Source organism: Canis lupus, assembly GCF_048164855.1.
Source record: "Canis lupus baileyi chromosome Y unlocalized genomic scaffold, mCanLup2.hap1 SUPER_Y_unloc_7, whole genome shotgun sequence".
Taxonomy (NCBI): Eukaryota; Metazoa; Chordata; class Mammalia; order Carnivora; family Canidae; genus Canis; species Canis lupus.
The window spans coordinates 84,034-107,238 of NW_027326475.1; the positions used below are offsets into that span (position 1 = coordinate 84,034).

Below are 23,205 nucleotides of genomic sequence, written 5' to 3' on the forward strand. Positions count from 1 at the left end.
CCACGTGTCCAAAGGAGGAGCTAGAGAAAAAAGAGTGACTGCTTCAAAATTACTTAGGTGCTCTCTATTAGATACTGTTTCAAATGATTTATCTCAATCATACATCATCTTATACCTAACAAAATTACACTGTGCTCTAAATACTACAGTGTTATTATTAGCACTTTAAAATATGAGAAAACTGAGGCCTGAAAGAATAGAATCTCCTGCCAAATGCTTTTATCAGGACTATCGGCTGATAGTGTGGATTAAAGTATTCATATAAAAGAACTGAGGTTCAGCATTTCAAATTGTGCACATAGGAGAATTTAAAACATGAGATCAAGGTATACAACTACCTATAAAACAGATGATTTGAGTAAAAAGGAAAACTAACCAAAAAATGCTAACAGCTTGTAATTTGTAAGAGTCCAGAAAACACAAAGAATGAAGCTAGGATCGTAACAAAAAGAAGGAAATGAATAGTGATTATGTTGTTATAAAAGAGTAAATCAAGTTAAAAAAATTAGTCTGAATAACAGCTCCAAAATTCTACTGTATTCCTTTGAGAAATATTTTTTGGGGGGGGGGCTAATGTAAAGTTGTATGGAGAAAAAAGGTAAATATGCTACATAAAACAAAGAAAGAACTACTGGTATTCAACAATGTAGTTATCTTTCTAATATCTATTTATGGGGTAAACTACTTACAAGGTCCTGGATAGTCTTGACGTTCATTCGTCATTCGATGCATTTCTCTCCAATTTTAATAAAAAGCCATTCTAGATTATTTTTAAAGCAAGAGAAACTTACACAAAATCTTGCTAAATTAAACTGAATTAAAATAACCAAAGAATAAGAATATACATAAAGCAGAGTGTACACAGCATAACTGCAGCTAAATAAATCTACCAATTATAAATTCAGAAACTGAACTTCATGATTGCAATCTTCGATGGATTCTCTGATTATAATGCATAATGATAAAATAGATGCAAGCAAATATAATACAATTACTAATATATGTCCTGTCTCCATTACTAGTAATGAGTATTTATATATCCCAAAATAACACACACCTGATAGAGTTCTTCCAAGCTGTACTGAACAGAGGTATTGTTCTGGATAGCCTGCACAGCTTCTTTTAGTTTTTGCCATGCCTCTTCAGTGTAGTTTTCCAGTATCAAGGGTTTATCTAATAAATAAACAAAAGATTATGAATCAAATGTTTAGGAGACAATGGCCAAATACTAACGGTGTCCAAATGATGAAATGTAACATCATCATACACTTAAAACAAATTTATTTTAAACAGGTGTGTGGAGACCACTGAGCAGGTAAAAATGTGTCTCTCCAATAAATAACACTAGGACAACGAGATATCTACATTTAAAGAAATGAAGACAGACTGCTACCTAACATATTCAAAACATAATTCAAAATCAAAGGCCTGACTATAGATATGAAAGAAAAATCTATCAAAATTTTGGTACAAAATATAGGGATAAATATTCATAATCCTGGATCTTGCAATAGATTCATTCTTGACACCACAGTATAAGCAACAAAAGAAAATTTCTTGGAGCTCATTACTCTAAAATGTAAAAATTTTTGTGCACCAAATGAAAAACCAAGAAAGCAAAAATACAACCCTGAGGATATGAGAAAATATTTGCTAACCATACAACCGATAAGTATCAAGCACCTAGAATAAAAACTCTTGCAATTCAACTACAAAAAAAGATAAATGCAATTAATAACTAGGCAAAGAATGTGAAGAGACATTTTCAAGAATTTATACAAATGGCCAAGTAGCGTATGAAAACTCAGTCAATGTAAGTAAATAGATAAATGTAGGTAAAATTATGATAAACCACTTTACACCTACTAGGAAGCATACGACAAGTTTTTGAGAGAAGGTAGATATATCGGAGCACTTGTACATTTCTGGTGGGAATATAAAATTGTGGGAAACCTTAGCAGTTTTTCAATTAGTTAAACACAGAATTACCATGTAACCTCACAATTCCCTTCTTGCTATACAGCCAGAGAATTAAAACCAGGCATTCATACAAATATTAGACATAAATGTTCATAGCAGCATGAATGTCCATACAATGGAGTTTTATTTAGCCCATAAAAATGAAGCTATCACACATGCCACACAACATGAATGAACTCCAAAAGCACTATACTATGTGAAAGAAGCCAGACAGAAGAGGACACTTACAGAATGATTTCATTTATATGAAACATCCAGAATATGTAATTCCATAGAGACAGAAAGCAAACTGCTGACCATCTGGTAGAGAGGAGATAGGAAAGCAAAAGGAAGGGGCAGGGAAACGATAATGTTTATGCTTATGGGGCTTCAGTTTGAGGTGATTACAAAGGACTAAATGAGAATGATTAAAATTACTTAGTTCAGAATCCGGGATGTCTGGTTGACTCAGTCAGTTAAACATCCGACTCCTGGTTTTAGTTCAGGTCATGATCTCAGGGTCCTGGGATTGAGCCCCACTCAAGCATGCTGAGAATCCAGTCTGCTTCTCTCTCGCTCTCTGCCCCTCCCCTTACACACTCTTTCATTCATTCTCTTGGTATCTCCCTTCCCCTACCTCAAATAAATAAAATATTTAAAAGAATGTCTCAGGTTTAGACTCAGGTGGTAGTTACATAATATTGTCATTTACTAAACCCACAAGTGTCCATTTTAAAGCAGTTAAAGTCTAATTTTGTGTAAAGTGAATTTCACCTCAGTAAAAATATAAGCGCAGAACTAATAAAAGAGAGTCTACACACTCAGCATGGAGCCCAATGAAGGCCTGAACTGAAGACCCTGAGACCAAGACTTGAGATGACATCAAAAGTCAGTCATCCATCTGACTGAGCCACCCGAGTGCCTCAGGTTTTGTTTTGTTTTGTTTTGCTTTGTTTTTAATCATCACATTCACTCTCAAGAAATTTACTATTATACAAAATTTCCCCTGAAAGAATGAGTTATTTTAAAAGCCTAAAAACCATTATTAATTATATCATGAGAAAAGAAGAGGAAGTGTTGCTTCAAATCTACAAGTTCATATAAAAAAGTCAGCAAAAAAATCAAAAGTCCGTATGATGATACTCAAAACAGTAGAATACTATTTCAATCTTCCAACTCAATGCACTAGAGTATTTTCTAAATTTGTTTTTAGTGTTAAAAATGTGAAACAGAAAGGCATATTTTTTAAATCCTTCATGTAGGAATGTGAAATTAGTCAAAATTATTTAAATAACTTTAAGAGATATTTAATACAGCTAAACCTTAACTATGAAAAAAAAAGCAGATCAAATTACTAATATCGACTAATACCGACTAAAAAACGAAAACAAAACAAAAAAAAACGAAAACAAGAGGTATAGACCAAGGCATTTCAGTTGCTGAAATTTATCCTACAAATATTGAAATATACCAAAAGATATTGGAAGTCCTAATTTTCATTCATTCAACGACGCATGAATATAATATGAATTCATGTTATTTGAAATATTCCTAAAGATTGCTTTTTTACAGTTGCAACAATTGAAAGTCAAACTTCTGCGTAATACACCTAGTAGCATGCACTAGGTTCTAGACAGATAAAACAGAAAACCACTAGGGGGCAAAATATTAAAAACATTTTTGAAAAGTTCTACAGAATGTGGGGTGTTCTACAGAAATTCTGTAATATTTGAGATTTTCCCTACAATCAAGAGTTGTACTTTGTAAGCAGACAAGAAGTGAATATGAGAATTTCTAAACAAACAAAATTCCTCACAGTTAAAGATAGTAACAAGGCTGGAATACATCCTTTAAACTGTATAAACAATGAGAAACCTAATGGGATATCAAAAATGTTGGTTTTTAAAATACAAATGTGGGGATCCCTGGGTGGCTCAGCACTTTGGTGCCTGCCTTTGGCCCAGGGCATGATCCTGGAGTCCCGGGATCAAGTCCCGTGTCGGGCTCCTGGCATGTAGCCTGCTTCTCCCTCCTCCTGTGTCTCTGCCTCTCTCTCTCTCTCTCGCTCTCTCTCTCTCTCTCATAAATAAATAAATCCTTAAAAAATAAATAAAATAAAAAAATACAAATGTAAGGATTTACTTTTAAAAACCTTACGTGAAAAAACTTGATTCAGTAATTGTTGAGTCTCTAATTTTTATATTAATATTTCCTCAAAAATTTTATTTTTTTATTTTTATTCTTTTTAAAGATTTTATTTATTCATTCATGAGAGAGAGAGAGAAAGAGAGAGAGAGGCAGAGACGAAGGCAGAAGGAGAAGTAGGCTCCATGCAGGGTGCCCGACATGGGACTCCATCCTGGGTCTCCAGGATCCCACCCTGGGCTGAAGGCGGTGCCAAACGGCCTAGCCACCGGGGCTGCCCTTCTCAAAAATTTTTAAATGCATAAAATCCATTTATTCTTACTACTAGATCTTATTTATTATTTTATTATTCACATCCAAGTGTATTATTTTTACCACATATTTTATGTCAGCAAATAATTAAATTGTTGCTTTTTTGACTATCTGTGTAAGACCACTTTTCACTATAACACAGATCTAGTCACTAAAAAGATGGGAAACTAATCTACAAAGGTTTGGAAGTCTAGAATGTATTTCAAAATCTAAGAGAGAACTGAAAATGTATTTTAGAGGGAAACAAAAAAGTGAAGCACGGAGCAAATTTCCAAAGGTCACGGGTTACGATTATATCGTGGCTGGGAAAGCAATGTTCCTAAATCTTCTAAAATTTACCTGTGCCACAAAAAATAAAACTTTATCTCTCAGAATTCAAAAATCAAAAAGCAGCAATAGGAAATGTGGAGCTAAAACTGAAATCTTTATAAAATGATCATTATGTTACCTTTAAAGTTTCTGATTACTAATTTCTTGACAGAGCCTGTGCCAAGCTTGACACCGGCAAAACCAGACAGAGTTGTGGAGGCTTCAGTCAAGTCATCTGTGTGATGGTCTGCAGCCACAGAGGGAACTATCAAGTTTCTGTTTTCAAGTTGTTCTTGTTCCTGAGAGGTAGTAGCAGATGATGAGAATGAGTCTTCCTCAGCCATGTTCACATTAAGTCCTGTAAAAAATAAATAAATAAAAATTCCAGTTTATAATTTTGTCTGCTGGATTTAAGAAGTCTGACTTAAGGAAGGAAATTTAGGAACAGGAGGAGATAACAGCAACTTGGATGCTCAGTTAAGTATCTGCCTTTGGCTCTGGTTGTTACCCCAGGGTCTCAGTGTGAAAAAATGAATAACCATCTAAACAAGAGAGAAAAATAATCAAGAGCAAAGTCAAAAAAAAAAAAAAAAAAGGAAGAAGAAGAAGAAAAAGAAAACTGAAACAAGAAGTGGTAATGTAGTAGTAAATGAGAAAATAATCCTGAATATTTTTTAGAGTAACGTGTAGAGGGCATATATGCCAAGGAAAGAACAAAGATCAGAGAACAAGAGAAAACGGGAAGTAAAAAGGTAAAAATAAATAAATACATAAAAAATAAATACATAAATAAAAGAAACTCCAGACAGAAAATGGAAACAGACTCAGAAAGAAAGAAAAGTGCAAGGCACCCATAAATGTAAATTTCAGAACCTGTTGCAACAAAGAGCTACCCTGAGAGGAAAAGAGACAAAGACAAACCATAGGAATGGCTAAAAAATATTAAACAGACAAGAAGAAATGAAGTATAGAAAGTCAGGAAAGGCAGAGCACAAGATTTTTATTTATTGTGTACCATTCAGGTGTTTGGAACACATGAGATATAGGGGTACACAAAAGACACAACGCTCTGGACTCTCATGAAATATTCATCATAAAGGTGCAGAAAATATGGCAAGTCTGAGAGATAAGATGGAAAATGAGAAAATAGTAAAAACTGATGCATGGGCAGAAAGTTGCATCTAGTAAGGGTTTAAAGGCGGGAAACCAGTAGAAGCAGTAAGAAAGGGGGTTGTACAATATGGTGGGGAAAAACCAAAGAGAAAAAAGAATCAGGCAAAGAATATTTACTCACATAATGAGAAAGGCATAAAGAAACTATGATAGAAATGAATATATGGATAAACACGAGAGAAATTCAGGGGAAGAGAGGGAAGCAATGGTGGACGCTAACAAACGTGCAATGTACGAGAAGCTCAACAAGACATTTTTAAAAGCAGGCATGAAGAAATAAAGACATTAACACAAAGAAAATGAAAAGACAAAAGACTCAGAGAATGAAATGCAGGCTATATTTCTGAGGGATAAAAATATGAAAAGTCAAAAAAACAAATAAAATAGTACTTGTGTCATGAAGATACAGAGACACAAGGTAAACATTCTATATTTGTAGAACTCTTTTCCCTAACATAGAAGTAGGGAAAGAATAGAAGTAGGGAAAAACAAAGTACTTCAAGAACTGGAGAGGACACGTATATGAACAAACTAAATGACATCAACAGAAAGAAACCAGTGATGATTACCACATAAAAGCATTAAAATAAAAAACAGGACATCGAAAAATGGAAACAGATGAACATAAAAAAAAAAAAATGGGTACATAAAAAGTCAGAGATTTAAAACTGGATTAAAAAGAAAACCAAAATGGGGATCCCTGGGTGGCGCAGGTGGCGCAGCGGTTTGGCGCCTGCCTTTGGCCCAGGGCGCGATCCTGGAGACCCGGGATCGAGTCCCACGTCGGGCTCCCGGTGCATGGAGCCTGCTTCTCCCTCTGCCTGTGTCTCTGCCTCTCTCTCTCTCTCTGTGTGACTATCATAAAAATAAATAAATAAATAAATAAAAAACCAAAATGTACAAATAAAAGTAACAACTTGTGTAAATATGAGAGAAACCACACGAAACTGTGGAAACCTAAGAAATACAAAGTGAAATACCCGTATAAACTGCACTAAAGGCACAGCATGGACGGGCAAACTAAGAGTCGAAGACACGCTCAAATCAGATATAATGAAAAACAAACTTGAAAAGGCGCACAATATAGAGAGAGAGGCAAAGAAAAACGGAAAGGAGAAAGGCTGAGAAAAATAGGATGTTCACTCGAAAACGAAAAGATGGAAGCAAGGTCAATAAAGAAAATAAATATTCACATTCTTAAAGAGTCACTTACAAAGCCAACGACAGAAGCCTGTTAACCACTGTGACCTAAAATACCAACAAGTTACTCTCAAGATTAAGGCATAACGAACTAGTAATAATTTACACATTTTGGATGCTGGGGCGCAAAGTACTTGCCTCTCTAAAAGATGGAAAACTACCTCAGCAACGACCGCCGGTGGACTACCCCACGGCCCCACGGTCTCGCGATGCGAGACTTCAACCGGTCTCCACCGGAAATGACGGGAGTCTAAAATCCCATTATGACCGACGGATGGTAAGCAAAGTTTTATCCTGGGCACTGCAAGGGGTAAGAGAGAGGCGCTATAGCCATGTCTATGGAAACATAGCCTACAATTACCAGATCATTAGTCTTGGGGGGAAAAAAAGGAAAGCACCTTGGGGTACATTACTGAGCCCCCAAATGTACACATTTACTTATTTATTATTTTTAAAGATTTGTTTATTTATGATAGACATGGACAGAGAGGCAGAGACACAGGAGCAGGGAGAAGGAGGCCCCACGCAGGGAGCCTGATGGGGGACTCGATCCGGGACTCCAGGATCACGCCCTGGGCCGAAGGCAGACGCTCAGCCACCGAGCCACCCAGGGATCCCCCTCGCACTGACTTATTTAAATGACCAGAAACAGAACAGAAATGTAGTGGAACAGAAATGAATCAATTGCATATCCTAATGCTTCAGCCTCTCCATCCACTGCTTTCTTAGACAGTATCTAACGAAGTTATCAGTGATGATACAGGGAACAATTACCATCTCGCAGCTTAATTAAAGATATAAACTCCTTCACCCTTAAAAAAAAAAAAAAAAAAGAATTATTCTGATTAGCTTTTATGTGTGTTCTCGAAGTCCTGGTAATTTTGTTATTTAAATTAACCTCTATTAGGACCACAATAAACAGTATGGGTAAACATTGTGAATTTTCATGTACGTGCGTAAATGAAACATTTCATTTCTATTATTAATTCATTTTGCTAGAAAACGTAATTAACATTTTCCCCAGGTGCATCTGAATGCCTGCCAGTAATTGCTACTCTCACCATTTTATATTGCTACTTTGTGTTACTAAATCCTTTAAATCAATGAAAGTTAATGTATCTAAACATAAGTACATATCCACTTATGAAAAAAAAAATTTTTTTACTTTTTTTAAAGATTTTGTTTTTATTTATTCATGAGAGAAATAGAGAGACAGAGAGAGAGAGAGAGAGGCAGAGACACAGGCAGAGGGAGATGCAGGCTCCCCGCAGGGAGCTCGACGGGGGACGCCATCCCTGGACCCCAGGACCCCCGCCCTGGGCCAAAGGCAGGCGCTAAACCGCTCAGCCACCCAGGCAACCCCTTGAAAAAATATTTCAATCAATATATTGTACACCTTAAACCAATATTACACTGTCATGTTAACTAACTGCACTCTAAATAATACCAATTTTTTTTTCTTTCTTTTCACATAACACATACTACTACTCTGTACCTTTGTTGACCTTAAAAATGTTATGGATTATTTTAATTCTCACTCCTACATTCCTTCATAACAGCAAAGGCATTATAGAAAATGTGAGATCATAAAGCTCAGGCCTTTTATCTCTTTTTATTGCCATCTATATTCCCATCCCTCAAAATCTTACTTAGCACAATAAATATTCAATAAGTGAAGTGAATCATGTTTCCAACCTTGAGGAAGATGGAATGAAATACTGACCCTCATATTTCCCAGGGAAAACAAGAGTCAGGTTGAAAAACTTTTGACTTTTTCACCAAGTCCGCCTCAATTTCTGTTAGGCTATTAAATCTCTAAATTGTTAATATTAATGTCCCTTAAGGGAAAGGAGAAAAAATAACTGGGAAATATCAGAAAGGGAGACAGAACATGAAAGACTCTTAACCCTGGGAAACGAACTAGGGGTGGTGGAAGGGGAGGTGGGCGGCGGGGGGTCGGGCGGGGGGGGGGGGTGACTGGGTGACGGGCACTGAGGTGGGCACTTGACGGGATGAGCACTGGGTGTTATTCTGTATCTTGGCAAATTGAACAACAATACAAAATAAATTTATTTTTAAAAAGGGAAAAACAAAAAATAAAACAATTGCACATACAGAGCTGTACTCTTCAGATTGAAAAAAAAAAAAAAAAAGGGATCCCTGGGTGGCACAGCAGTTTGGCGCCTGCCTTTGGCCCAGGGCGCGATCCTGGAGACCCGGGACCGAATCCCACGTCGGCTCCCAGTGCGTGGAGCCTGCTTCTCCCTTGCCTATGTGTCTGCCTCTCTCTCTCTCTCTCTCTCTCTCTCTCTCTCTCTCTCTGTGACTATCATAAATAATAATAAAAAATGTCCCTCAACAAGGAAGCATTAGTCATCTTTATCCCTAGAATAACAGAAATGTTCTCTGGATTGAAGAATTTAGCAGGTTGAGATAAAAGTTACACCGAGTCAATGGACTGTTCTGGAGTCAGTGGTACTCATGTTTTTGTTCTTAGACAATCATATCATATTTTTGACAATCTACCTCACCAATATATTGCTTTAATGAGTGAACTTCATTTTTCCTCTGAAATCCAGGTGAAAGAGTGACTAAGATTTCAACATCGTCAATACAACTTAAACCCTCTCTTTCCTCGTAATCTAAACCAAAAAAAATAAATAAATAAAAGAAAGAAAGAAAGACTTCTTTTCTCACTGATTTGTAAAAGTAATAAAATTCTTCTATAGTGGGAGAGAAGGTCAAGAGGAAAGCCAAAAGAAATACAAAACCTATAAGAAAATCCAAAATGTGTATTTTTTTCATCTTCCAAGTTTAACAGGTGTTTGAAAGATAGGACATGATTTTGAGCATGAAACAGCTGGAGTATTTTGTCCTAGTCAGCTAGATCAGATAGAAACTTAATCTTTCCTTCTCTATATCCCAACACTCTCCATAAACCCTGCAATTAATTTTTTGATCCTTTGAGAACCTTACCAGAATTCTTGTATCTGATATATACTGCCACAACTACATTACCTCCTTGCCTTGCTGACATCATGAAAATATCTTCCGTCCATGCACTGTCTGATGAACTGAAATGAAATTACTTCCAGTCTAGTGATAGGATAGTTTGATCCAAGCTTTTACAGGAGTGCCTCCCAGAAAATGAGTGAAAATATCAGTGAGGGTGATAAAACATAAGACACACCTAACCCTGGGAAAGGAACGAGAGGTAGTGGAAGGGGAGTTGGAAGGGGAGTTGGGGTGACTGGGTGATGGGCACTGAGCAGGGGCACTTGGCAGGATGAGCACTGGGTGTAACGCTATATGTTGGCAGATTGAACTCCAATTCAAAAAAAAAAAATTTTTTTTTTTAAAAAGGGCGTGCCTCCCAAACACTCATTTATCTTTCTTCCATACTCTAGTCTTCAATAGTTGGGTCACAAAAGAATCTAAGTTAACAATACAAGTAATGGTTCTCAATTTTACTTAGCAAAGGTGGGAAAAGATTTCCTTTGGACTATTAGCCACGTACAGAATGTTAAAGAATCCAGAGTAGGCTATCTACATAGTGTTTATGAATGTTGCTTGTAAATGGTCATTGGGTCATCTCTACCAATGGTACCTTCAAAATACTTCTACTTTTTTCCAATTTGAAGAATTTTTACTGAATATGGAGTTCTTATTTGCAATGATGGAATAACTGGAAATGCAGAGTGGTAAAATATTGTGGATGCACTGACTGCTATAGAATTGATCATTTAAGAATGATGACATGAATATCTTTGTTTGTTGTCCTTTCTAATCAGAAGAAATTGGCATCCATTTGTGCACACAATTGCTTCTATTGGAGATGTACATTCCAGCATCACATGCCAAGAGATCCAAGAGGAGTTTTTACCCACCTCAGTGTCAAGTAATATGCACATAGATCTCAGATATGTCTGTGGACCCTGTCTTAGACAATCACCCACAGACAACATAACACTTGAGGAAGTCCGGAGAAGAAGTTTCACCACATAATTAAGATAAACAGACAAAAATACCAGTTTGGATATATAATATATAATATATATATATATATATATATATATATGTATATATATATATATGAACTTAGATCTTATCACCCTGTGATTTCTCCCACAGAAAGTGAGACCATGTGAATGAACACTCACCTTCCCCAAGTGTGTGGGATGTTGCCAAATTGAGCTACATAACTATCAAAACATCCTGAACACCTATGAATTCAACCTGCGTTGAAAGGAAACAAAACCTGAAACTCTACAAACATGGGAGTGACCACTTCTTGAAAGGTAGGACTGAGAAGAGCAGAAATGGAGGGAAGATATGGGAAGATAAACAGCATGGGCTGGGGCAGGGAGCCTTTGTAAGGGGCTGGGAGAGAACTGTACAGTCCTGAGACTCAAAAGTCAAGACCTTCAGAAATCTGCGTCTGAGGTATTTCCCTCAGTGGTGAAACAGCACAATCGCAGATGGGACAGTGAGGTCTCAATATTCCTAGAGGAATAGAAATGGGTGCCTAAGCTGGCAGAATTCTCAAGCATTGGAGTGGGAAAATGGGTTTAGGTCTATGAGCCTGGAAGAAGACTTAGCTTGTTATTGCATAAACTACAAACTGTGGACAGATGGGGTAACTGCTGTCATGCTGGGTCCCTGCAAAGGACTGAACACAGCAACCTCCAGTCTCATCTGGAGAAGCAGACCAGATGTGCATTGCACCAAAGTGAACTCTTTCTGTGCCAGAGCCCTGCAATGTACAGAAGCAGGGTAATGCTCTGGTTCCTCAGGAGGGATGGAGCAGGTACATGCAGGAGAGGGCAAAACATGAAATCCCCCCACTCCCTCCCACCTGTATCAAGGAAGGATCTGAGTGACTGACTGGGCTCTCTAGCAGTCTGCAGTTTGGCATACAGTGGGATCTCCCTACTCCAGGACTGGAGATCTGGGAACAGCCGTATTTTCCCATTTCACCCTCTAGAGAGGCATGGCCTCCAGGGAGCAAAGACCTCACAAACAACTTAAACTGAGCCCTGCCACCTGGCAAGGGGTGGTGCATCTCCACCCAGGCACAGACACATGAGAATGTACTGCAACAGGCTTCTCGCCCAGAAGACCTTCTGGAATAACAGGAAAACAGCAGGTTTATTGATCAAACAGTGGTGGAAAGCTTCAGAATTGGAGAACATAGAATGCAAGTTTTTCTCTTATGATTTTTTTTTTTTTGTCTTTTAGGTTAAAATGACCCAATATGCTTTCCCTTTTCTTGTCTTCACTACAGAATTATATCAACCTTTATTTTATTATTTTTTTCTTTTTTAACTTTCCTATTTTACACTTACATGTTATAGACATATGTAGATAGATAAAGCATCCTTTCACCATATTCAATTTTATTATATAGATATATATTGCTTTTTAAAAAGTAAATTGGGAATTTAGTACCTTCTAACATGTACAGACCAAAATACACTCAGCAACAAATGGATCGCCAATTTGGTCCGTGTATGAGATTGTATTCACTTTCCCCCACTTACTTTCCCCCTTTTTAAAAATTTGCTTTTATTTTTCTTGTCGTTTCCTTTTATTTTCTGGTTCCTGACCTCCTCAGAATTGCCCAGTATTCTGCTTGGGTCATGGTTGCTATTTTTGACTCTGCACACTCATACATCCAAGAAAGAATTGACCACAAAGGAAAGAATCAGTGGTAATGTTCCCTGCCACAGATCTAATGGATATGGACTTAAGTAAGATGTTGGAGACAGAATTCAGAATCACAATTATAAAGTTACTAACTGGACATGAAAATAAACTTGAAAGACTCTAGAGAACCTCATAGTGCAGAAATGAGATACAATCAGAGTGTTAAAACACTCTGAGATGCAGTCTAAACTGGATGCTCTAGTAGCTAGAGTAGTTATTCTCAATAGAGAGAAAAAGTGGCTTAGAAGACAAGTTGATGGGACATAAGGAAGCTGAGGAAAAGATAAAAACAAGTAAGAGTCTATAAGGACAGGCTCTGAGAGTTAAGTGATAGTTTTAAAAAATGCATTAGAGGATAAAGAAGATGTGGTTTACGTATACATGGAATATTACTCAGCCATTAGAAACGACAAATACCCACCATTTGCTTCAATGTGGATGGAACTGGAGGGTATTATGCTGAGTGAAATAAGTCATTCGGAGAATGACAAACATTGTATGGCCTCATCCATTTGGGGAATATAAATAATAGTGAAAGGAATAGAAGGGAAGGGAGAAGAAATTGTTAGGAAGTATCAGAAAGGGAGACAGAACTAAAGACTCCTAACTCTGGGAAACGACCTAGGGGTAGTGGAATGGGAGGAGGGCGGGGGGTGGGGGTGAATGGGAGATGGGCACTGAGGGGGGCACTTGACGGGATGAGCACTGGTTGTTATTCTGTATGTTGGCAAATTGAACACCAATAAAAAATAAACTTATTATTTTTAAAAAATCCGTTATAAAATCCATTATAAATCCTCTGGGATTGCAGAGGGCGTGGAGGGACGTAGAGGGCCAGGAGGTGTATTGGAGAAAATTTTACCTAAGAACTTCCCTAAACTGGGGAAAGAAACAGGCATTCACATCCAAGAGATAGAGAGAAACCTCCCAAAATCATCAAAACTAATCAAGATGCCAAATTATAATGGTGAAGCTTCCAAATTTCTGAGATAAAGAGAAAATTCTAAAATCAGCTTGAGACAAGGTTCCTAACTACAGAGGGAGAAATATCAGATTAACAGCAGACCTATCCACAGAGCATGGCAGGCCAGAAAGGACTGGGATGATATATTCAGGGTAGAAAATGAGAAAAACATGTAGCCAGAATACTTTATCCAGCAAGGCTTTCATTCAAAATGGAAGGAGAGATAAAGAGTTCCTAGGAAAGACAGAAACTAAAAAAAAAAAATAAAAAAAAAATTGTGACCAGTAAATGAGCCCTGTAAGAAATGTTAAGGGGGATCCTGTAAGGGAAGGGGAAGCCCAAAGAAACAGAGACCATCTGCAGAAACGGGGATTGTATAGGTAATACAACAGCACTAAATTCCTATCTTTCACTAGTTACTCTGAATGTAAATGGGCTAAATGATCCAGTTAAGAAACACAGGGTACCACGCTGGATAAAAAGCAAAACCCATCCATATGCTGTCTACAAGAACCCATTTTAGACCTAAAGTCACCATCAGACTGGAAATGAGTGTGTGTGGCAGGGGGAGAACCATTTACCATGGAAATGGACCTCAAAAGAAAGCTGGGATAGCAATTTTCTTATGAGAAAAATTAGATTTTTAAACTATAGTCTATAGTTGGAGATGAAGAGGGACATTATATCATGCTTAAAGGGTCTAGTCAACAATTACGAATATTTAGGTCCTCAACGTGGGAGCAGTCAATTATATCAACCAATTAGTAACCAAAGTAAAGAAACATATGGCTATAATACATTAATAGTAGGGGGACTTCAACGCCACACTCACAGCAATAGACATATTATTCTAAGCAGAAGATCAACAAGGAAACAAGGACTTTGAATGACACTCTGGCCCAGATGGACTTCACAGATCGATACAAAGCATTCCATTCTAATGCAGCAGAGTTTACATTCTTCCTGAATACACACAGGATATTCTCCAGAATAGATCAAATACTGGGTCACAAATCAGGTCTAAATTATACCAAAAGATTGGGATTTTTCCCTGCATATTTTCAGACCACAGTGTTTTGAAATTTTAACTCAATTGATCACAAGAGGAAATTTGGAAGGAACACAAACACTTGGAGGTTAAAGTCCATCCTAGTAAAGAATGAATGGGTTAGCCAGGAAATTAAAGAAGAATTAAAAAGATTCATACAAACTAAGGAGAATGAGAGCACAACTGTACAAAACCTCTGGGATATAGCAGAGGCGTCCCTAAGACGGAAGCACATTTCAACACAAGCCTCTCTCAAAAAAATTAGAAAAATCTCAAATACACAAGCTAACCTTACACCTACCTGTGCTGGAGAAAGAACAACAAATAAAGCCTAACCCAAACAGGAGAAGACAAAGAATCAAGATTAGAGCAGAAATGAGTGAAATAGAAACCAGATCAACACAACCAGGAGATGCTTCTTTGAGAGAATTAATGAGATAGATAGACGCTGAGCCAGAGTAATCAAAAAGAAAAGAGAAAGGACCCAAATTAATAAAATCATGAATGAAAGAGGAGCAATCGTGACCAACACCAAGGAAATACAAATGATTTTAAGAACCTACTGTGAGCAACTACATGCCAACAAAATAAGCAATCTGGAAGAAATAGATGCATTCCTGGAAACTTATAAACTACCAAAATTGAAACAGGAAGAAATAGAAACCCTGCACAGGCCAATAACCAGCAATGAAATCGAAACAGTCATCAGAAAACTCCCAAGAAACAAAAATCCAGGGCCAGATGGCTTCCTAGGAGAATTCTACCAACATTTAAAGAAGAAGTAATACCTATTCTGCTGAAGCTGTTTCAAAAAGTAGAAATGGGAGGAAAATTTCCAAACTCATTCTATGAGGCCAGCATTTCCTTGATACTCAAACCAAAGACCCCATCAAGAAGGAGAATTACAGACCAATATCCCTGATGAACATGGACGTCAACAGTCTCCCCAGGATACTAGCCAATAGGCTCCAATAGAACATTCCAAGGATTATTCACCATGAGCAAATGGGAGTCATTCCTGGGTAAGGATGTGGTTCAGTATTCACAATAAGTCAATGTGATAACTCACATTAATAAGAGAAAGACAAGAACCATAGGATCCTCTCAACTGATGCAGAAAAAGTATTTGACAAAGTACTGCATCATTTCTTGATCAAAACTCTCCACAGTGTGAGGATACCTCAGTATCATAGAAGCCCTCTGTGAAAAGCCCACCATAAGTATTATTCTCAAAGTGGAAAAACTGAGAGCTTTTCCCCTAAGGTCAGGAACGTGACAGAGATGCCCACTCTCAGCCCAGTTGTGCAACATAGTGCTAAAAGTCTCAGCCAGTCAGACAACAATCAGACAAGTCAGCAATCAGACAACAAAAAGAAATAAAAGACATTCATGTTGGGCAAAGAAGAAGCAAACTCTCACTCTTTGCACACAACATGATACAGCATATGGAAAACCCATAGGACTCCACCCCAAAACTGCTAGCACTCATACAGCAAAGTGACAGGACACAAAATCAATGCACAGAAATCATTTGGATTTCCATACATTAACAATGAGACAGAAGTCAGAGACTTTAAGGAATTGATCCCATTGACAATTGCTCCAAAACCCATTAGATACCTAGGAACAAACCTAAATAAAGAGGCAAAGGTCCCCTAAAAACTACAGAACACTTCTAAAAGAAATTGAGGATGACGCAAAGAGATGGAAAAACATTCCACACTTACGGATTGGCAGAACAAATGTGAAAAGGTCTGTGCTGCTCAGAGCAATCTACACGTTCAATGCCATCCTTTTCAAAATACCATGGACATTTTTCACAGACTTGGAACAAATTATCCTAAGATTTACATGGAACCAGAAAAGACCCTGACATAGCCAGAGGAATGTTGAAAAAGAAAAACAAAGCTGGTGGCATCACAATGCCTGGCTTCAAGCTGTATTACAAAGCTGTGATCATCCAGACAGTAGGGTACTGGCACAGAAACAGACACATGGGTCAGTGGAACAGAATAGAGAACCCAGAAATGGACCCTCACTCTATGGCCAACTCATCTTTGACAAAGCAGGAAAGAATATATGATGCCAAAAAGAGAATATTGAACAAATGGTGTTGGGGAAATTGGATAGCCACTTGCAAAAGAACCATTCTCTTACACCAGGCACAAAGATAACCTCAGAATGGTTGAAAGACCTAAATGTGAGACAGAAATCCATCAAAATCCTAGAGAAGGGGATCCCTGGGTGGCGCAGTGGTTTGGCGCCTGCCTTTGGCCCAGGGCGCGATCCTGGAGACCCGGGATCGAATCCCACGTCGGGCTCCCGGTGCATGGAGCCTGCTTCTCCCTCTGCCTGTGTCTCTGCCTCTCTCTCTCTCACTCTCTGTGACTATCATAAATAAATAAAAATTTAAAAAATAAAATCTTTAAAAAAAATCCTAGAGAAGAACAGAGGCAACAACTTTATAAAAAAAATTTTAACGAGGGCATAACGCTTTTTATTTTTTATATAAATTTATTTTTTATTGGTGTTCAATTTGCCAACATATAGAAAAACACCCGGTGCTCATCCTATCAATTGCCCACCTCAGTGCCCATCACCCAGTCACCCCCACCCACCACCCACCCCCCCTTCCACCACCCCTAGTTCGTTTCCCAGTGTTAGTAGTGTTAGTAGTCTCTCATGTTCTGTCTCCCTTTCTGATATTTCCCACTCATTTTTCTCCTTTCCCCTTTATTCCCTTAGTGAAAACTATTTTTATATTCCCCAAATGAATGAGAACATATAATGTTTGTCCTTCTCCGATTGAATTATTTCACTCAGCATAATACCCTCCAGTTCCATTATGTAGAAGCAAATGGTGGGAATTTGTTGTTTCTAATGGCAGATTAATATTCCATTGTATACATAGACCACATCTTCTTTATGCATTCATCTTTCGATGGACACCGAGGCTCCTTCCACAGTTTGGCTATTGTGGACATTGCTGCTAGAAACATCGGGGTGCAGGTGTCCCCGTGTTTCATTGCATCTGTATCTTTGTGGTAAATCCCTAGCAGTGCAATTGCTGAGTCGTACGGCAGGTCTATTTTTAACTCTTTGAGGAACCTCCACACAGTTTTCCAGAGTGGCTGCACCAGCTCACATTCCCACCAACAGTACAAGAGGGTTCCCCTTTCTCCACATCCTCTCCAACATTTGTGGTTTCCTGCCTTGTTAATTTTCCCCATTCTCACTGGCGTGAGGTGGTATCACATTGTGGTTTTGATCTGTATTTCCCTTAAGGCCAGTGGTGTGGAGCATTTTCTCATGTGCTTCTTGGCCATGTCTAGGTCTTCCTCACATGTCATTTGCCCATTTCATGATTGGATCGTGTGTTTCTTTGCTGTTGAGTTTAATAAGTTCTTTATAGATCTTGGATACTGGCCCTTTATCTGATATGTCATTTGCAGATATCTTCTCCCCTTCTGTAGATTGTCATTTAGATTTGTGGACTGTTTCTTTTGCTGTGCCAAAGCTTCTTGATGAAGTCCCAATAATTCATTTTTGCTTTTGTTTCTTTTGCCTTCATGGATGTGTCTTGCAAGAAGTTGCTGTGGCCAAGTTCAAAAAGGGTGTTGCCTGTGTTCTCCTCTAGGATTCTGATGGGATCTTGTCTCACATTTAGATATATCATCCATTTTGAGTTTATCTTTGTTGAGAGGATCATATGTTTCTTGTTTTTTCTCTTGCTGATATGATCAATCACATTGATTGTTTTACGAGTTGTTGAACCAGCTTGCATCCCAGGGATAAATCCTACTTGGTCATGGTGAATCATCTTCTTAATGTATTGTTGGATCCTATTGGCTAGTATCTTGTTGAGAATTTTTCCATCCATGTTCATCAGGGATATTGGTCTGTAATTCTCCTTTATGTTGTTGTCTTTGTCTGGTATTGGAGTTAAGTTGATGTTGGCCTCATAGAATGAGTTGGAAGTACTCCATCTCTTTCTATCTTTCCAAACAGCTTTAGTAGAATAGGTGTTGTTTCTTCTTTCAATGTTGATAGAATTTCCCAGGGAAGATGTCTGGCCCTGGAGTTTTGTGTGTTGGGAGGTTTTTGATGACTGCTTCAATTTCCTCCCTGGTTATTGGCCTGTTCAGGTTTTCTATTTCTTCCTGTTCCAGTTTCGGTAGTTTGTGGTTTTCCAGAAATGCATCCATTTCTTCTAGATTGACTAATTTATTGGCATATAGCTGCTCATACGATGTTCTTAAAATTGTTTGTATTTCCTTGGTGTTGGTAGTGATCTTCCTTTCTCATTCATGATTTTATTAATTTGAGTCTTCTCTCTCTTCTTTTTAATAAGGCGGCAGCAACTTTTATGATCTCAGCCACAGCAACTTCTTGCTACACACCTCTCTAAAGCCAAGAGAAACAATAGCAAAAATGAACTTTTGGGATTTCAACGAGATAAAAATCTTCTGCACAACAACAGAAACAGTCAACAAAACTGAAAGGTAACCTACAGGATGGGAGAAGTTATTTGCAGATGACAGATCAGATAGATGGCTAGTATCCAAGATGTACAAAGAACTTGTTAGGGACACCTGGGTGGCTCAGTGGTTGAGCATCTGCCTTTGGCTCAGGGAGTGATCCAGGAGTCCTAGGGTTGAGTCCCACATTGGGCTCCCTGCATGGAGCCTCCCTCTCCCTCTGCCCCTCTCTCTCCCTCTGTGTGTTTGTGTTTGTGTGTGTGTGTGATATGAATAAATAAATAAAATTCTGAAGAAAGGTACTTATCAAACTCAACAGCCCTGAACCAAATAATCCAGTCAGGAAATGGGCAGAAATGAAGAAGACAGGAACAGGCATTTCTGCAAAACAAACAAACAAACAAACAAAAAACCGACAGATGGCCAACAGAAACAATGGCCAACAGGTACATGAAACAATGCTCCATTTCACTTGCCTTCAGGGAAATACACATCAAAGGCACAGAGATACACCACTTTATACCAGTGAGAATGGCTGAAGTCAACAGACGGGAAAAATAAATGGTGGCAGAGAATGTGGGGAAAGGAATCCTTTTGCACTGTTTGTGGGAATGCAAGCTGGTGCAGCCACTTGGAGAGCAGTGTGGATATTACTCAAGTTAAAAATGAGCTACCCTACCACCTAGCGATTGCACTACCACTTATTTACCCCAAAGATACAGATGTAGTGATCCAAAGGGGCACGTGCACCCCAGTGTTCATAGCAGCAATGTTCACAATCCAAACTGTGGAAGGAGCCATTATGTCCATTGACAGATGAATGGATAAAGAAGATGTGGTGTGTCAGAGTGTGTATATGTGATATGTAGATGTATATAATGGAATAGTACTCCTCCATCAGAAAGAATGAATACCTCCCACTTACACTGATGTAGATGGACCTGTATGGTATTATGCTAAGTGAAATAGTCATTCAGTGATAACCACTCAGTTATCATATGGTTTCACTCATATGCAGAAGATAAGAAACACTGCAAGTGATTATTGGAGGAGAGGAAACTGAATGGAGAAAAATCAGAGAGGAAGACAGACCATGAGAGACTCTTATTCCTGAGAAGAAAACTGAGGGGTTCCGTAGGGGAGATGAAGGGGGGGGGAGGTAGGGTAACTGGGTGATGGGCACGTGATGTAATGAGCACTGCATGTTATACACAACTGATGAATTCTTGAAAGCTACATCTGAAACTATTGATGTACTATATGTTGGCCAATTGAATTTAAATTTTTTTTTAAAAAGTAATTTCATCTCACACCTGCCTAAATTTCCACAGCCTAAAATTAACTCCACAAGAACAAACAGGTACTGGCATGGATGTGTAGAAAAGCCATATTCAGAATGAAAAGCTAACGTGGAGGTATCTCCCTCTTGGATTTGGATATATACTGCAATACTAATAGTGATTGTAGCAGTATGATACTGGCCCAAAAAACAGACAGCTCAAGAGTACAGAGCCCAGAAATTAGTTCACACTTATATCATCATTTTATGTATGGCAAAGGAGGTAAGAAAATACAGCTCAGAAAGATACTTTCTTCTCTAAGTGGTATTGGGAAAAGTGCGAGGTGCACGCAAAAGAATGAAACTGGGCTATTTTCTTACTCTATACACAAAAATAGAATAAAAATGGATTAAGAAATAAATGTAAGACTGAAAACTATAAAACTCCGCAAGGAAACATAGACTTTAAGCTCTTTGACATTTATCTTAGCGATGTTTTTAGAAAATGTTTTCTCAGGGTAAACAGAAGGAAAAATAAGCAAATGGATGTATCTCAAAACAAAAAGATTTTAACTGAGAGAGACCATCAAAAAGAAAGGATAGAAGGAAGGGAAGGAGGGAGGGAAGGGAGGGAGGGGAGGGAGGGAAAGGAGGAAGGGGGAGGGAGGGAAGGGAGGGAGAGAGGAAGGGAGGGAGGTAGGAGGGAGGAAGGGAGGGAGGATGGAAAGGGGGGGAGGGAGGGAGGGAGGGAGGGAGGGAAGCGGGGAAGGGGGAAGGGAAGGAGGGAGGGAGGGAGGGAGGGAGGGAGGGAGGGAGGGAGGGAAGGGAGGGAGGGAGGAAGGCAGACAAGCCAGTGAGCCAAGCTGCCAATAAATGCATAAGTCATTCAGAGATCATAAACACAAAAGCTTGGATCTGAAAGATGCTGTAGACCCAGTGGACCTAGCAGACATTTATAGAACAATCCATTCAACAATAGTGGAATACACATTCTCTTCACGTTGGCATGGAACATTCTCCAAAATAGTTTGTATGAGAGGCCACAAGACAATTCTCAGCAAATTTAAGGAGATTGAGATCATATGAAGCTCCTTTTCTGACCACAAAGCCATGAAATTAGAAATCAATAACAGGAGATAGACCAGGAAATTACAAGTATGTGGAAAACCAACAATATTTGCCTGAACAACCAGTAAGTCCAAAAAGTACTTATAAGGGACATAGGAAATATGTTTAAACAAATGAAATACCAATAAAGCATGTTTCTATTCTAAACCTAGGGAATGCAGAAAAACAATTCTAGGAAAGAATTTTTCTGCAATAAATACCAATTTTTTAAAGAGAAGATCAATAAGCAACCTGACTTTATACCTCAAGAACCTAGGGACTGAGGGGGGGTACTGGACAGGATGAGCACATCACAGGATGAGTATAGTGTTATACTATATGTTGGCAAGTCAAAATCAAATTTAAAAATATACTAAAAATAAAAATAAAGGCAAGGCAAGAAGGAAAAAGAAGAACCTAGAAAATAAGAAACAATCTAAGACCAAAGTTAGAAGGAAGAAGGTAACAGTATTCAGAAGAAATTAATGAAATGGAGATTGGAACAATAGAATGAACACTGAAATTAAGGGTGTTGTTGTTGTTGTTGTTGTTGTTTGTTGTTTTTAAAACAAAGAAAGTGGAGAAAGAGCTAAGATGATGATGATATAGGACCCTAGGGTTTTCTTATCCTTCTACCACAGGTGGATAACAACCAAATCATCCTAAATACCCTAGTATGGACCTGAAGACAGAAAGAACAAACTCCACAACTGAAGGGCAAGAAGAAGGTACACTGAAGAAGGTGGGAAATGTAGAGACATGGTGTGGGGAAGAAATGCTTCAGTCCCACACACCTGTGATTTGACATGACTGCCCTTCTGTCTGAAACCTCCCTCAGCCCCAGAAAACCAGTGAAGATCCTTGCCCACACCATGTCCCTAAAATCTAGAGTTTTGTTATTATTTTTTGTTTTTAAAAAATATTGTATTTACTTGATTATGAGAGACACACAGAGAGAGAGGTAGAGACACAGAGGGAGGGGAGTTCTGCGGGGAGCCCCATGAAGAACTCAATCTCAGACCCCAGAATCACTCCCTGAGCTGAAGGCAGATGTTCAGCCACTGATCACTCAGGGGTCCCAAACCTAGAATTTTACAAGCCACTATGCTGGGCTGGGGGATGGGATCCAGAGGACACTGTTCTGCTCCTGGAGAGAAGGCAGGCAAAGAGCAACTGGAGCCAGATAGCACAGGAACAGTGATCTGAAAAATACTTGGGACACACAGGAGACAGATAATTTGCTCTCCTTGGAGTGCTTCTCTGAGAGCAGCAAGCACCAGAGATCCATCTCCAAGGACAAAGGAGCTAGCTGGGACCCTTTCCCTCCCCTGTACCTCTGCATAAACACAGAGCCACATACCTCCAGTAAAGCACAATGCCAACGACTGCCTTACTTGCTTATAATAGGTCCCACACCCAAGCACACCAGCAGTATTACCCTTCTGGCTCAAGTTTGCCTCAGTCCCAGTGTGGGAGCCCTTTCCCAGAGGACCAGCAGAAAACTCTGCCCACCCCACGTGTCCTG

General features: G+C 38.7%; 1 protein-coding gene and 1 long non-coding RNA gene across 7 annotated transcripts in view; one reads left to right on the forward strand and one right to left on the reverse strand.

Annotated features, from left to right (window-relative positions):
• Positions 1-7,342, reverse strand: part of LOC140629719 (cullin-4B-like) — a 73,214-nt gene extending 65,872 nt beyond the window's left edge. For 4 of the 5 annotated variants that reach the window (XM_072819304.1, XM_072819305.1, XM_072819303.1 and 1 more), the window contains exons 1-3: positions 7,237-7,342; positions 4,865-5,083; positions 1,058-1,173 (exon numbers count right to left, since the gene is read on the reverse strand). In XM_072819304.1, the coding sequence (XP_072675405.1) occupies positions 1,058-1,173; positions 4,865-5,069 (321 nt within the window). In that variant the 5' untranslated portion in view covers positions 5,070-5,083; positions 7,237-7,342. Of the gene's footprint in view, positions 1-1,057; positions 1,174-4,864; positions 5,084-7,111 lie in introns of all 5 variants that reach the window. The other variant, XM_072819302.1, reaches the window with a different exon arrangement.
• LOC140629720 (uncharacterized) lies at positions 7,329-22,564 on the forward strand. Of its 2 annotated transcripts, none has more exons than XR_012027526.1 (4): positions 7,329-7,375; positions 11,230-11,396; positions 19,168-19,318; positions 22,322-22,564. It is a non-coding gene; the product is annotated as an uncharacterized lncRNA (long non-coding RNA). The 2 variants fall into 2 exon arrangements; XR_012027525.1 differs by having other exon boundaries at positions 7,359-7,408.
• Positions 22,565-23,205: the final 641 nt, after the last annotated feature.